Raw genomic sequence first — 17,377 nt, forward strand, 5'->3', positions numbered from 1 at the left:
GATTTTAAGTCCAAGTGCAAAGGGCTGTACCACACGGCCTCATCAAGAATGCACAGTTTACCACAGACCGCTTTCAGATCAAGGGCAATTCACACCCATGGACAATGAGCAAAAGTAAGGTGGCCCAGGTTTTAGAACAGATCATGGCAGTCACCCGTTGTGCATCTCACCTGGTCCTGAGTAAAGTCACCCACCAGCTTCACCTGGATGTTTGGATAACGTGAGATGTAACATAGAATCTTTGCACTTTCAAATGACAGATCAGGGTTGGTGTTCCCATGGCTCAAGTACCTGTGGAACAGAAGGAGCAGGTAAGGAGACACAAGAATCTCTAACTCACCATTTTAACACAATAAAAGCTTTGGATCTTCTCCGCTTAAGGGTCAAGGAAATCAGCGCCCGTGAAATAGTCGGGGGCAAAGCCCCCTCCTCCCTTGCCTCGTTAAAGGTCCTAACCAGCAGGGGGCCCAGCAGGTCTGCATACATTTTATAAAATTCACCCGGAAACCCATCCGGCCCCGGCGCCTTCCCCGACTGCATGCTGCCTATCCCAGTGACCAGCTCCTCCAGCTCAATCGGCACCTCCAGCCCTCCACCTGCCCCTCCTCCACCTTCGGAAATCTCAGCTTGTCCAAAAAGCGCCCCATTCCACACACACCCCCCCCCCCCCCCCCCCCCCCCCCGGGGGGTTCAGACCGGTACACAGGTGGATTGTTGAGGGTGAGGTCTGTCACCACCTGCCGCAGACCCAGTCTGGCAGATATTTCTTTCAGGATTCCACCAGCTCGGTCAGCCAAGGCACTACGAAGCAACTCTTGGTGATGGCCATTTGAAGTCCCCCAACCAGAGTACATTCTGTGCCCTTGCTACCTCGAGTGCTTTTTCCAAATGATGTTCAACATGGAGGAGCACTGATTCATCAATTGCTGAATACCAATAGATGGTAACCAGCAGAGACTTCAATGTTGAGGACTCCCAGGACCACTCCATTCCGAATGTATAGCACGGTGCTCCACCTTGGGTTCGACTATCTTGCCAATGGGACTGGTCATACCATTGAGTCGTCAGTGACGATAACCTGAGATCTGATTCTTTGAGTACAACGAGATTAGGCTTGGCCAATTTTGAAGCAAGCCCTCGGATGTTCGTCAAGGACGTTGTAGGGTTGATTGGGGTGGATGTACCTAGGCCAATGCAGGATGGTTTATCCGCTTCTTATTCTTATTTGACTTCTCTCCAGCATTTTGGTACAAATGAGTGACTTGTTAGGCCAGTTCAAAGGGTAGTGAAGAGTAAATCACATGGTTATGATCTAGAGGCAGGTAAGGATGGCACATTTCCTCACCTGAAGGCCCTTGGGTGAACCAGATGGATTTTCATGACAAACTCAAAGGTCATTACTGGTATTAGCTTTTTATTCCAGCTCTCTGAATTGAATTTAATTCCCCCCCCCCCCCCCCCCCCCCCCCCCATGGGGCAGCACGGTAGCACAGTGGTTAGCACTTGCTTCACAGCTCCAGGGTCCAGGTTTCATTCTGGCTTGGGTCACCGTCTGTGCGGAGTCTGCACATTCTCACCACGTCTGCGTGGATTTCCTCTGGATGCTGCCACAGTCCAAAGACGGGCAGGTTAGGTCGATTGGCCAGGCTAAATTGCCCTGTGTCCAAAAAGGTTTGGTGGGGTTACTGGGTTATGGGGATAGGGTGGAGATGTGGGCTCGGGTAGGGTGCTTTTTCCAAGGGCCAGTGCAAACTTTTAAAAAATAAATCTAGCGTACCCAATTATTTTTTCCAATTAAGGGAAAATTTAGTGTGGCCAATCCACCTATCCTGCACATCTTTTGCGTTGTGGGGGCGAAACCCACGCAGACACAGGGAGAATGTGCAAACTCCACACGAACAGTGACCCAGGGATGGGATTTGAACCGGGTCCTCAGCGCCGTAGGCAACAATGCTAACCACTGTGCCGCCCTGGGCCAGTGCAGACTTGATGGACCGAATGGCCTCCTTCTGCACTGTAAATTCTATGATTCTATGGTGGGATTTGAATTCTTGTCTTCTGAGCATTGGTCCAAATGTCTGGATTACCAGTAAAATGAGTTGTCTAATTGGTAGCTTCAGTATTACCATCATGCTACTGTCCCCTTAAGTATATAATTTATGAATACACACATACAAAAACATAATGTAACAATAAATTAGCTGAGACATGTTGCCTACACAGGTTTCGCTACACTACATAGGACATCCAAGGTACTTTGCGTTAAGTATTGCGAACCGCTTGAACCTGCTTGCATTACTGAAGGACATATGAAAGGGTGAAAAATTTCCCGGATTGCACATTCCAGGAGCTGGTCATCCTACAATCAGTGAGGGCCAAAGAATACCAAGTTGATAGCAATCTGGCGAAGTCGGTGAAGCAGGCAGTATAAGAATGCTCCAGGAGAGGGGCAGCATGGTGGCGCAGTGGGTTAGCCCTGCAGCCTCATGGTGGCGGGGTCCCAGATTCAATCCTGGCTCTGGGTCACTGTCCGTGTGGAGTTTTGCACATTAAGAACAAAGAAAAGTACAGCACAGGAACAGGCCCTTCGGCCCTCCAAGCCTGTGCCAACCATGCTGCTGTCTAAACTAAAATCTTCCACACTTCCTGCAACCCTCTATTCCCATCCTATTCATGTATTTATCAAGATGCCCCTTAAACGTCACTATCGTCCCTGCTTCCACCACCTCCTCCGGCAGCGAGTTCCAGGCACCCACTACCCTCTGTGTAAAAAACTTGCCTCTTACATCTCCTCTAAACCATGCCCCTCGCACCTTAAACCTATGCCCCCTAGTAATTGACCCTTCTACCCTGGGAAAAAGCCTCTGACTGTCCACTCTGTCTATGCCCCTCATAATTTTGTAGACCTCTCAACCGCCGTTGTTCCAGTGAGAACAAACCAAGTTTATTCAACACTCCTCATAGCTAATGCCCTCCATACCAGGCAACATCCTGGTAAATCTCTTCTGCACCCTCTCTAAAGCCTCCACATCCTTCTGGTAGTATGGCGACCAGAATTGAACACTATACTCCAAGTGTGGCCTAACTAAGATTCTATACAGCTGCAACATGACTTGCCAATTCTTACACTCAATGCCCCGGCCAATGAAGGCAAGCATGCCCTATGCCTTCTTGACTTCCTTTTCCACCTGTGTTGCCCCTTTCAGTGACCTGTGGACCTGTACACCTAGATCTCTCCGACTTTCAATACTCTTGAGGGTTCTACCATTCACTGTATATTCCCTACCTGTATTAGACCTGCATTAGACCTTCCAAAATGCATTACCTCACAGTTATCAGGATTAAACTCCATCTGCCATCTCTCTGCCCAAGTCTCCAAACGATCTAAATCCTGCTGTATCCTCTGACAGTCCTCATCGCTATCCGCAATTCCACCAACCTTTGTGTCGTCTGCAAACTTACTAATCAGACCAGTTACATATTCCTCCAAATCATTCATATATACTACGAACAGCAAAGGTCCCAGCACTGATCCCTGCGGAACACCACTAGTCACAGCCGTCCAATTAGAAAAGCACCCTTCCATTGCTACTCTCTGCCTTCTATGACCGAGCCTGTATCCATCTTGCCAGCTCATCCCTGATCCCGTGTGACTTCATCTTTTGTACCAGTGTACCATGAGGGACCTTGTCAAAGGCCTTACTGAAGTCCATATAGACAACATCCACTGCCCTACCTGCATCAATCATCTTTGTGACCTATTTGAAAAACTCTATCAAGTTAGTGAAACATGACCTCCCCTTCACAAAACTGTGCTGCCTCTCACTAATACGTCCATTTGCTTCCAAATGGGAGTAGATCTCCCCGTGTTTGCGTAGGTTTCTCCCCCACAACCCAAAAGATGTGCAGGATAGGTGGATTGGCCACGCTAAATTGCCCCTTAATTGGAAAAATGAATTGGATACTCTAAATTTATTTAAAAAAAGAATGCTCCAGGAGTCACTTTCAGACTGGTTTCCAGCACTGAATACAGGTGAGGATGACTACATTACTGGGGAGTACAGTCCGGACAACATTCATAGCACCGTGGGGAAAATGACGACACTGGAGGGCCCAAAGTGTAGAAATGGCTGATATATAAATGAAAATAATCAGCAGATATATAATTATTTCTGAAACTGCAAACATGGGTCCTGCAAGTTGTGTGTCTCCCTGGTGCCAGGGGAAACAATGTCACTGGGTGCAGAACATTGAGGGGAAAGGAAAGCAGGAACTCAAGGGTGATAATATTTTAATTACTCCCAGAGCTACATGCTCGTGAGGATAGCAACAGCAAGATAAGACAGGTTAGCATGGAACTGAAGGGATGGTGCATGTGGGAAAGCTTAAAATCCCTTGGGACATTAAGAATTGTACTGATCAACATGGATCTGAACAACATGAGGTTGCAGCTCCACAGGGCTGGGATCATTGTCCTTGAGGATATAGAGAAATACAGCACAGAACAGGCCCTTCGGCCCACGATGTTGTGCCGAACGTTTGTCCTAGGTTAATCATAGAATTTTGGACACTAAAGGCAATTCATCATGGCCAATCCACCCAACCTGCACATCTTTGGACTGGATGGGTAATCTCGTGTTGTGGGTGAGGGTTCAAGCTAATTTGGCAAGGGGAGAGGGCACCGGAATGAAACAGTATAAATGGAAAAACAAAGTTTACAGAGGACTGGGGTGAGGGGGGAAAGAGACAATCAGCATTAGGATATATAAAAACGTAGCTCAGAAATAGCAGAGTTCGGACATGGGGAAAGTGTAGCACTGAGGCAGATGTTGATACATGTTTGAAAATGGCCAGCATGCGGTAATTAAGGCTGCTGAGCAGGAAACATAAGTAACCATATAGGTTTTTGATATTGTGGCAATAAGCCATCAAAGAAGGGAGGAATAGAACTTACTTAATATTCCTGGCTACAATGTATTCAAGGAAGACCAGGAGGAAGAAAAAAGAAACATGGCAACGTCCCAATCACTGGAGATGAATGAGAGTCAAGGACAAAATCTGTTTAGGAATAACAGAGGGGCTATCGAATGCTCAGTATGTGCAATAGACCGGCATATCCTGCGGAGAGATAGAAGTACAAATCTGCAGGAAAATGGAACATACAGAAACGTTTTAGAAGTGCTGAGAGCAGATATCAATTATTGTAACACAGCAGGAAAATAGAGGAGGAGAGGATCTTGAAATATGCACAAGGAAACTTAACATTACCAGCCTAATGAGGAATGAAGCAGCACTCAATTTAGTTCTGGGAAATGAAAGAGGGAAAACAGAGCATGTTTCATTGGGAAAGCATTTGAGGAACAGTGATCACCATTTAATTCTGCTGTGGAGATGCCGGCGTTGGACTGGGTTGGGCGCAGTAAGAAGTCTTACAACACCTGATGAAGGAGCTGCGCTCCAAAAGCTACTGCATATTCCCACAAGGGGTGCAAAGCCATAGTTTCCTGGATGACGGAAAGAGATAGAGCTCAAGATGAAGCCGAGAAAGGGCCCACTTGACAGATGTCAAGTTGAAAACAAGTCCGACTATAGGTTCAAAGAGGAAGTTCAAAAGGTAACAAGATAGACAAAGAAAGAATATGAGAAGGCAATTAACCTAAAGATGAATCCAAAAGTCTCTTATGCACATTTAAGTCACGATGTGGAGATGCCGGCGTTGGACTGGTGGGCACAGTAAGAAGTGTGACAACACCAGGTTAAAGTCCAACAGGTTTGTTTTGAATCACTAGCTTTCGGGGCGTTCAGGTGAATGAGGAAGGAGCAGTGCTCCGAAAGCTAGTGATTCGAAACAAACCTGTTGGACTTTAACCTGGCGTTGTCACACGTCTTACTGTGCACATTTAAGTAGCAAAGAAGTGGCAAAACGAGAAGTGGGCTGATTTGGAATGAAAATAGGGATTTCTGCATGGAGGCAGAGGGCCTGGTTGAGGTACTAAATGAGTACTCTGTATTTACCTTCAAGGAAGAAGATGCTGAGTCATAGTGAAAGATGAGGTACTTCGGACAGTAAAAGTTGATAAAGAGGAGGAATTAGAAAAGCGGGGAACCCGGTCAGATGTGTCAGAGGATACTGAAGGAAGTAAAAGGTAGAAATTGCGGAGCCATTCACGATAATCTTTCAATCCTCATTGGATACAATAGCGCTGCCAGAGGACTAGCAAACCGTAAATTTTAAACAACGTTTAAAAAAAAGCACAAGACAAGCATAGCAACTGCAGGCCAGGTCAGTTGAACTTTGGTAGCGGGAAAACTATGTGAACGGTAATCCATGGCAAATTTAACAGCTACTTGAACAAAAGTAGATGAATTAAGGAAAGCCAGTGGGGGATTTTTAAGGGAACAGAGTGTTTCACCAACTTGATTGCATTTTTTGATGAGATAGCAGAGTTGATGAGGGTAATACAATTCAGGTGACGCACAGGGACTTCCAAAAAGCATTTGGCTGCGGGGCCACATAATAGCTATGCAGTGAAGTTAAAGTTCATGGAAGAAAAAGTTACAATGGCAGCATTAATACAAAGTCAGCAATGCGGAGCTAAGTCGCACATTTGGCAGCTCCCGCTAAAATTGGACTTTCGGGCTCTTTTTAGGGCCCCCAGCGGCACTTTTTCAACGATCCCCAGTGTGGGAAGGGGATAACATCACTCCCCCAGAATTATATGGATTGGACAAGGAGTGGAGCTGTGAAAAAAGTGGAGTTGGAGCAGAGACAGGTGCGAGGAAGGAAGGCTTAGTTGGCGGCGGGTGGAGACCAGGCAGAGTGGGAGCAGTGGTCACAGGAGCAGTAGGAGTTTCTCCAGCGCTGCTTCACAGTTGAAATCAGAGCTCAAAAAGCCGATGAAGGCCTCGATTGATAAGCTGCGTGAGACCCAGACGGCCCAAGGGCCGGCGTTCTGGGTGGTCCGACAAAAGGTCTTGGAAAACGAGGACGAGAACTTGGGCTTGGCAGTGAAGGTGGAGGCGCACGAGGCGCTCCATAAGAAATGGCAGGCGAAGCTCGAGGACCTGGATAACTGGTCGAGGAGAAAGAACCTGCGCATTCTGGGTCTCCCGGAGGGGCTGGAATGTTTAGATGTGGGTGCCTATGTGGTCACCATGCTGAATACGCTGATGGGTGCCGGGTCCTTCCAGGGGCCCCTGGAGTTGGAGGGGGCCCATCGAGTGCTGGCGAGGAGGCCGCCGCGGGCGGTGCTGGTGCGGTTCCATCGGTTTGCGGACAGAGAATGTGTACTAAGGTGGGCCAAGAAGGAGTGGAGCAGCAGGTGGGAGAACGCAGAGATCCGGATCTACCAGGACTGGAGTGCGGAGGTGGCCAAGAAGAGGGCCAGGTACAACCGGGCTAAGGCAGTGCTGCACCGGAGAGGGGTGAAGTTTGGCATGTTGCAGCCGGCTCGACTGTGGGTTACCTACAGGGATCGGCATTATTACTTCAAGATGCCAGAAGAGGCATGGACCTTTATTCAGACTGAAAAGCTGGACTCGGACTGAGGACGAGGGATGGTGGGGGGGCGCTATACCAGAGGGGGGCGGGGTCGGACGGGCAGAAAGCGCGTGCTTTTTCCCACGCTAAGGATGGAAGGGGGCGGGGCCTAGAGCTGGAAGCGCGGGCTTTCTTCCCACGCTGAGAGTGGAAGAGGTGGGGTTGGGGAGTGCCCGCTGATAGACAGGAGGGGGAAGGGAGATTCTTACACTGGGGAGATGGATGGATCGGTGGAAGTAGCCGGGGTCAGCAGGAGTCGCTGACTCACGGGAGTGCAATGGGGGATTGGGTTGCTGCTGGAATAACCAAGGGGGAGCTGGTTTGTAGAGGAGGTCGGGGCGGGGGTCTACCGCTGGGAGGAAAGAGAAGTGCGGGGGGCGCGGGCACGTGGCTGGCCTAGGAAGGGTTATGGCTAGTCGGTCGGGGAGGGGGGCTGATAGCCCCCTGATCCGGCTGATAACCTGGAACGTAAGAGGCCTGAATGGGCCGGTCAAGCGGGCCCGTGTGTTGGCACACCTGAAGGGGCTTAAGGCAGATGTGGTCATGCTTTAGGAAACGCATCTACAGGTGGCAGATCCTCAAGGCTAAAGAAGGGGTGGGTAGGACAGGTGTTCCATTCGGGAACGGTGCAGCCTTCAGGCCGAGTTTGATTTGTTGACCACCAGGAAGGCGGAGGTACAGTGGAGGAAGGCGCAAGGGGCGGGGTAGGAATATGGCGAGAAGGCCAACAGGATGTTGGCACACCACCTTAGGAAGCGGGAGGCAGCGAGGGAGATTGGGGGAGTGAGGGAAGGAGGGGGGAAGCACGGTGCGTAGTGTGGCGAGGATTAACCGGGTCTTCGGGGACTTCTATGAGGGACTGTATTGGTCTGAGCCCCCATCGGAGGAGGGGGGGATGGGTCGTTTTTTGGACCAGCTAAGGTTCCCGAGGGTAGAGGAGGAGCAGGTGGCGGGGCTGAGGGTGGCGGGGTTGGGTTGGAGGAACTGGTTAAGGGACTAGGGAGTATGCAGGCGGGGAAGACACCCGGGACAGGTAGTAGTCGTAATGGACGCGGAGAAGGCCTTTGATAGGGTGGAGTGGGGATACCTGTGGGAGGTGTTGAGGAGGTTTGGGGAGGGATTCGTCAGCTGGGTGAGGCTGCTGTACGAGGCCCCGGTGGCGTGTGGCTACGAACAGGAGGTGGTCGGAATATTTTCGGTTATACCGAGGAACGAGGCAAGGACTTATCACCTTATTCCCCCCTGCTCTTTGCGCTGGCGATAGAGCCCCTGGCCATGGCCTTGAGGGAGTCTAGGAATTGGAGGGGGTTGGTGTAGGGGCAGGGGGTGGGGGGAGAACAGCGGGTATCGTTGTATGCAGACGATCTGCTATTGTATGTGGCGGATCCGGTGGGGGGAATGCCGGAGGTGTTAAGGATCCTCAGGGAGTTTGGGGATTTCTCCGGGTATGAGCTTAACATGGGGAAGAGTGAGCTGTTCGTGGTGCACCCGGGAGACCAGGAGAGGGGGATTGGTGAGCTTCCGGTAAAAAGGGCAGAGATGAGTTTTAGGTATCTGGGGGTGCTGGTGGCTAGAAGCTGGGGGGCCCTGCATAAGCTTAACTTGACGAGGCTGGTGGAACAAATGGAGGAGTTCAAAAGGTGGAATATGCTGCCGCTCTCCCTGGCGGGTAGGGTACAGTCCATTAAAATGACGGTGCTCCCGAGGTTTCTGTTTTTGTTTCAGTGCCTCCCCATCCTGATCCCGAAGGCTTTTTAAAAACGGGTTAACAGGAGTATCATGAGGTTCGTGTGGGCTAAGAAGACCCCGAAGGTGAGAAGGGTGTTTTTGGGGCGAAGTAGGGACGGCGGGGTGCTGGCATTGCCTAACCTCTGCGGGTATTATTGGGCTGCCAACGTGGCGATGGTACGCAAGTGGGTAATGGAGGGGGAGGTTGTGGCTTGGAAGATATTGGAGATGGCGTCCTGTGTGGGCACGAGCCTGGGGGCGCTGGCGACCCTTAAAATTTGGGGGCAATGGAGACGTCACAGGGGGGAGGTGGGGGCCTCGGTGTGGTCCCCGCTAAGCGAGAACCATCGGTTTGCCCCGGGGAAAATGGATGGGCGGTTCCGGAGCTGGTACAGGGTGGATATTCGGAGGGTTGGGGACCTGTTCATCGATGGGAGGTTTGCGTGCCTTAGGGAACTAGAGGAGTAATTTGGGTTTCCCCCCGGAAACACCTTCCGATATATGCAGGTTAGGGCGTTTGTTAGGCATCAGGTGGTGGAGTTCCCAGTGTTCAGGATAGGGTGTTGTCGAGGGTGTGGGTCGGAGAGGGTTTTGGTTGGGAATCTATTATTGTTTATTGGTTATTGTTCATTGTACATTGCATTGTTAGTTGTTTATTTCATTGCTCTGTTCAGGGGTGGGGGGGGGGGGGGGGGTCTGTTTTTTCTTCTGTTTCTATTTTTCTTTTCTGTTATTTATGATGTAAAAATTTCAAATAAACATATTTACAAAAGAAATACAAAGTCAGCTGAGCAACGGGAAACAGACTGGTTGCGAATGGTCGGAAGGTTTCTCAAGGGTCAGTATTCGGACTGGTGCTTTTCATGATCTATAATAATGACCTAAACTTGATGTAGAAGGCACAATTTCAAAATTTGCATGTGTCACAAAAGCATTATGAGCTGTGAAGCAGACAGCATTCAAGAGGACATTGGCAGACTGGTGAAATAAGCAGGCATGTGGCAAATAAAATTTAACACAGAGAAATGTGAAATGACACATTTTGGCAGGTAGAACAAGGCAAAACAATATAAAATGCAGCATACAATTCTAAAGGGGGTACAGGAGCAGAGCAACCTAGACACAGACATAGAATTTATCATGCAGAAGGGGACCATTTGGCCCATCAAGTATGCATCGGCCATTGGAAAGAACACCCCACTTAAACCCACAACTCCGCCCCATACCTGTATCCCAGCAACCCCACTCAACCCTTTTTGACACTAAGGGCAATTTAGCATGACCAATCCACCGAACCTGTACATCTTTGGACTGGACCTGGAGGGGAGATGTGCACAACTGTTGGAAGGTGGCAGAGAAAGTGGTTAATAAACCATATAGATAGGGACATGGAGTAAAAAATGCAAGGAAATTATGGTGAACATTCATAAAACACTGATTTGACCACAACTGATTCTCAGTGCCACACAGAATTGTTACGTTGCAGGAGTCTGCCATTCGGCCCATCACATCTTCACTGGCTCACCAAATGAGCACTATGATTTAGTGCCATTCTCATATCTTTTCTCCGTATCCCTACACATTGTTTCTATTTAAATAATCACCTAACCCCTCTTGAATGCCTCGATTGAGCCTGCCTCTACCACACTTCCAGGCAGTATATTCCAGACCTGAACCACTGTGTGAATTTGTTTCTCTCACATCGCATTCGCTTACTTTTCAAATCACTTTAAACCTGTGCCCTGTTGTTTTCGATCCTTTTATGGGCGTGACTGTTTCTCCCCATCTATTCTGTCCAGCCCACTTATGATTTTGAATCTCTATCAAATCTCCTTTTAGCCTTCTTCTTTCCGAGGGTACCAATCCCAACCTCTCCAATCTATCCTCATAACTGAAGTTACTCATCCCTGAAACCATTCTTACAAACCACTTCTGCACTCTCTCAAATAGGTTCACATCCTTCCCATAGTGTGGCACCCAGAACTGGACACCACATAGAACATACAGAGAAGATCGAGTCTGCACTGACCCACTTTAAGCCCTCACTTCCACCCTATTCCTGTAACCCAATAACGCCACCTAACCTTTTTGGACACTAAGGGGAATTTTAGCACGTCCAATCTACCTAACCTGCACGTCTTTGGACTATGGGAGGCAACCGGAGGAAACCCAAGCAGACACGGGGAGAACGTGCAGACTCCACACAGACAGCGGGGAATCAAACCTGGGACCCTGGCGCCGTGAAGCCAAGTGCTAACCACTTGCTACTGTGCTGCCCTGAAGATTCCAGCTGAGGTCTAAGTATTGTGTCTTGTAGAAGTTCAGCATAATTGCTCTTTTATTTTATGGCCCTATTAATAAAGCTCAGAATATTACATTCTGTATTAACTGCTCTCCCCACCTGTCCTATCTTCAATGATCTATACACATGTAAACCTAGATCTCTCCACCCCTTAGGAATTGCAACCCTTATTTTATATTGTCCATCCATGTTCTTCAAAATGCATCATCTCACACTTCTCCCCAATGAATTTCATCTGCCACACTGGGCTAAATCGCTGGCTTTGAAAGCAGGCCAAGCAGGCCAGCAGCACGGTTCGATTCCCGTAACAGCCTCCCCGAACAGGTGCCGGAATGTGGCGACTAGGGGCTTTCCCCAGTAACTTCATTGAAGTCTACTCGTGACAATAAGCGATTTTCATTTCATTTTCAGCGTACTCCACCGATTTGTCTGCCCTTTTTAAGTTCCGCACTGTCCTCCTCAGTTTACAATACTTCTAAATTTCCTGTTATCTGCAAACTTTGAAAGTGTCCCCTGCACAGCAAGATCCAGATCATTCATATAATTCAGGAAAAGCAAGCTTCCCAATATTGACCCCTGAGGATGTCCCCCCCAACCTTCCTCCAGTCCGAAAAATATCTATTGACCATTAATCTCTGCTTCCTACTATTCACCCAATTTTATATCCATTTTGCTACTGTCCCTTTTATTTCATGAGCTACCACTTTTCTCACAAGTCTGTCAAGTGGCACTGCTTCCAAAGATCTCTGAAAGTCCATGTACACCACATCAACAGCATTACCACATATTGACCCTTCCTGTTACCTCCTTAAAGAACTCTAGCAAGCTAGTTAGAAATTCATGCTCGCTCCCCCTAATCAACCCACGTTTTTTTCACATGATTACTAATTCTACCCCGAATAATTGTTTCACACTTGAGGAAGGATGTGAAGGCACTAGAGAGAGTGCAGAATAGATGAACAAGACTGCTCCTGGGATGAGGGATTTCAGTTAAGAGGGCAGTTTGGAGAAACTGAGGTTGTTCGCCTTGGAGCACGAGAACACTGAAAGGAAATTTTACAGAGCTGTGCAAAATACTGAGGGGCCTGGATAGAGCTGATAGGAGTAACCTGTTCCCATCGGCAGAAGGGTTAACATAGAACATAGAACAGTACAGCACAGAACAGGCCCTCCGGCCCTCAATGCTGTGCCGAGCCATGATCACCCTACTCAAACCCACGTATCCACCCTATACCCGTAACCCAACAACCCCCCCCTTAACCTTACTTTTATTAGGACACTACGGGCAATTTATCATGGCCAATCCACCTAACCCGCACATCTTTGGACTGTGGGAGGAAACCGGAGCACCCGGAGGAAACCCACGCACACAGGGGGAGGACGTGCAGACTCCACACAGACAAGTTAAGAAGAGGATACTGATTTAAGGTGAAAGGCAAAAGAACCAAAGGCAAAATGAAGAAAAACTGTGGCTAGTTCTGGAATGTACTACCTGAGCATATGGAAGTTTAGTCAGGGGGTTCAAAAGTTCTTGTTAATTATCTGAAAAGTTTGCAGGGCTATAAGAAGAAAGGAGTGGGACTAGCTGGATTGCTCTTGCAGAAAGCCAGCATGGGCATGGCCAGTCAAGTGACCTTGTGTGCTATAACTCCAATTCTATAATCTTGACAGAAGAATGAGGAGAAACAATGCCTGTAAGTTCCAATATCTGGGGGTACGTCCCATATAAGGATTGCACAGCGATTGTCCACAAAATTCAAACTAACACTCTGATTTAAATCAGACTGCCTTACAGGAACAGTTACCCAGGAAAAGGTGGCAGAATTAAAACCACTACTAACTCCTGTGTAACTAGAGTACTGACACCCACCCCACAACTGGACCTTCCAGCAACACATCAACAGCAAGACCCCATATTGACCCCTCCTGTTACCTCCTGGCTGCAATTGCAACTCCATGGAAGTTATGGACGAATATAAACTAAATGGTATAATGTTAATGTGCAGGAACAAAAAGGTCTGGGCTGTATGTACAAAAACCTTTGAAGATGGAAGACAAGTTGGAAAGGCTGCAAAACACTGAACTTCACAAATTGGGGCACATAAGTAGTTTAAAACAAAATAATCCCTGATATAATGCTGAGATTGATTACCCAAAAGATTCACCCCAGAGTACTGACCAATTAATTAATCTGAGAAATAGACAGCATGTTGGGGTTTGAAAAGAAAGTCCCAGAAGGAACACTTGCATTTATATATCATTTCATCAGAAACACTTCACAATATTAATTACTTGTGAAGTGCATTGACTGTGACATGAGCACTTTAAAATAATTAATACTGTAAACCTATTTATAAAAATTAAAAAACACTTGCTGGGCCAGCCACTGTCTAAAAGTCCTTCAAATAGATTTGAATTTACAAGTAGGAACTGACATTGTTTAAACACTTACGCATTAAGTGTTATATTACGAACCCCTGTGGAAGTGAAAAGCCACAGATTTTAACTGAATCTTTGCATAATTTAGCATCAAATATAAAAATCTGTGGTACACAAGTCAGAGTAATGATGCTAATCTCTAACTTACCGAGCAATATTGACTACGTGGTCAGCCTTTTTGGTGCGTGGGTTGATGCCCTGAAGCAGCTGTTCAAGGGGTGTGGCGATGACAGAGGACTGGCTCTCTCTGAGCCAATCCATGAATTGATTCTCCTTCTGAAGGGCCAGCTCCAAAAGACCCAGGGAATATTCAACTGCTTTTTCCAAGTGTTTTTTACCTGAGGCATTAACAAAACATGGTTTGTAATTAATAACATCCCACAGCACAGGTGTTTTGAGAAGTTAACTTCTTATACATTTCCAGTGAAACTTCAGAATCTAACATTGATGCGGACAAAGACTGGTAGCTCTAGTTAATTGTGGACAATCAAGAGCACTTAAAACAAAAGAATCAAACTTGAGTCAAAACTAAATAATGAGCATCCAATATTCTTGGTGTCATTAGAACGTATGAACCTAAGAAATAGACCATGTGATCCCTCGAGTCTGTTTTGCCTTTCAATAAGATCGTGGTTGATCTTCTGCCTCTACTTCACTTTCCTTACTGCTCCCTACATCCATATATCCCTTGAGAAACCAGAAATATGACTCTGCTTTCAATTTTCTTAGCCTTTCATCATTGGACAATCCACATCCCAGGGACCAATCTAAAAGTCTGCACTGTACTGCCTCCAACGCCAATGTATCTTTCATAGAATTTACAGTGCAGAAGGAGGCCATTCAGCCCATCGAGTCTGCACCGGCTCTTGGAAAGATCACCCTACCCAAGCCCACATCTCCACCCTATCCCCATAACCCAGTAACCCCACCTAACACTAAGGGCAATTTGGACCCTAAGGGCAATTTAGCATGGCCAATCCACCTAACCTGCACATCTTTGGACTGTGGGAGGAAACCGGAGCACCCGGAGGAAACCCACGCACACACGGGGAGAACGTGCAGACTCCACACAGACAGTGACCCAAGCCGGGAATCGAACCTGGGATCCTGGAGCTGTGAAACATTTGTGCTATCCACAATGCTACCGTGCTGCCTTTGTTACCGTGCTTTCCTTAAATATGGAGAACAAAACTGTTGCAGGTGTGGTCTCAACAAACCCCCATTATAACTGCAGCAAGACTCACTAATTCTTGCAATCCAAACTCTTGCAATAAAATCCACCTTCCCAATTGCCTGCACACCGACTTTGTGTTCCTTATGTAAGGGTACTCAAGTCTCTCTGAACCTCAACATTTATAAGTTTCACCCCCCCTAAATTATATTTTATTCTTCTATTCTTATGATCTAAGTGAATAAGCTCGCACACCACCAAATACCCTATCTGCCGCCTTTTGGCCATTGACTAAACCGGTCAAAATTCTGTTTGCAGCAACATTCAAGAATTAGTCTTTTGTTGATGTAATACCAACCTAGCTATGAGACCAAGCTTCTGGTTATCTGCTCACAGCCATACAGTCACCCAATGTTAGATTCAAACCCGGGTCCTTAATGCTGTGAGGCATTAATTTTTAATATAAGTACATAGAACATACAGTGCAGAAGGAGGCTATTCGGCCCATCACGTCTGCACCGACCCACCTCAGCCCTCACTTCTACCCTATCCCCGTAACCCAATAACCCCTCCTGACCGTTTTTGGTCACTAAGGGCAATTTATCATGGCCAATCCACCTAACCTGCACGTCTTTGGACTGTGGGAGGAAACTGGAGCAACCGGAGGAAACCCACGCAGACTCGGGGAGAACATACAGACTCCGCACAGACAGTGACTCAGCAGGGAATCGAATCTGGGACCCTGGCGCTGTGAAGCCACAGTACTAATCACTTGTGCTACCGTGTTGCCCACCTTTGTGTAACTTGGCGAACACCCAGTGAAATGTCTTGGGATGTTTTACTGCGTTAAAGGTGCTATATAAATACAAGTTGTTCTTATTGACCTTCTCGGACTTGAAGATTAAGTCATTCCACAGAAGGCAAACAGGTAAAATTAGTTATATGTTTTTAATTGCTCAGATCAAACTCCATTCTGATATTGTGTACATGTTAACATGATCATGGATATTACAAAGAGATTCTGAATGTTCAAATAACAGTTGCAGTTACAGGTGTGAGAAATTGTTTGTCCATAATTATTCTCTGTCCATAATTATTCTTTGAAGGTAAGGCAAAATACTGGCATTGAAATACAAATGCTTCTTTATTTCCCTGTGGAAATTCAGTGCCTTGCTGTAGGTATAGGCCAGAGGACTTTGATCCCTGTGCCTTGCTGTAGATCACAGCTGTTAGGAAAAGGCTAGGATCTATTGTTAAGGAAGGTTGAAGAAGCACAATTTAAAGAAGTGGCGAGCCTTAGAGAGGGAATTCCAGAGCTTAGGGCCTCAGTGGCTGACAGCGCGTCCACCAGTAATGGAGGATTTAAAATTGGGTTGGCACGGGAGACTGCAAATGAAGGCGGCAAAGATCTTAAAGGGTGGTAGGAATGGGGAAAGTTCCGGAGGTAGAGAGGGTCAAGGGAATGAAAGGATTTGAAAATAAAGGGTGGGAATTAAAAAACCATGACAGAGGTCAACAAGCACTGGGGCGATAGGGGAGCTTAGCTTGTCTCACTTTGGGGGTGGTGGGGGGCAGGTAGCAACGCTTTAGATGAGCTCAGGTGGAAAATGGCTGTTCCAGGTATTTTTCTACACACTTTATATGACTTATCGTTAAATACAAGGGGAAAAAAACAAAGTGAGACATATAAACATATATTTTACAGCAAATGAAGGACGGAAAAATGTCAAGATTTTGAAATTTCCTACAGCATTTTATTTTGAGAAAGGACAGTGACAAAGTCACAGCCAATCAAAGCTGAATACAGTGAAATGACAATCTGATTCAGAAATGGGGCGAAAGGCTCAAAAATATTGGACAAAGGAAAATCAGATAGGCAAATTCAATATAGAATCCCTGCAGCGCAGGAGGGCATTCAGCCCATCGAGTCTGCACCAGCTCTCTGAAAGAGCAACCGACCTAGGCCCACTCCCTCACCCTAGCCCCGTCAGCCTGTGCATTGTTCATGGCCGATCAACCTAACCTGCACATCTTTGGACTGTGGGAGAAAACCAGGGCAAAGGAGGCAACCCACACAGACAAAGGGAGAACGTACAAACTCCACACAGACAGTCACCCAAGGCTGGAACCCGAGTCCCTGGCGCTGTGAGGCAGTGCGCTACCAATGTGCCACCCCAATAGTTTTGAGATTTTGGGA

General features: G+C 47.3%; 1 protein-coding gene across 1 annotated transcript in view; it reads right to left on the reverse strand.

Moving 5' to 3' along the window:
- Nucleotides 1-17,377, reverse strand: part of nup205 (nucleoporin 205) — a 133,744-nt gene that overhangs the window by 76,224 nt on the left and 40,143 nt on the right. The window contains exons 18-19 of the mRNA XM_038781018.1: nucleotides 14,158-14,347; nucleotides 171-291 (exon numbers count right to left, since the gene is read on the reverse strand). Of these exons, the coding sequence (XP_038636946.1) occupies nucleotides 171-291; nucleotides 14,158-14,347 (311 nt within the window). The remainder of the gene's footprint in view (nucleotides 1-170; nucleotides 292-14,157; nucleotides 14,348-17,377) is intronic.

This window comes from Scyliorhinus canicula, chromosome 20, assembly GCF_902713615.1.
Source record: "Scyliorhinus canicula chromosome 20, sScyCan1.1, whole genome shotgun sequence".
NCBI classification, from domain to species: domain Eukaryota; kingdom Metazoa; phylum Chordata; class Chondrichthyes; order Carcharhiniformes; family Scyliorhinidae; genus Scyliorhinus; species Scyliorhinus canicula.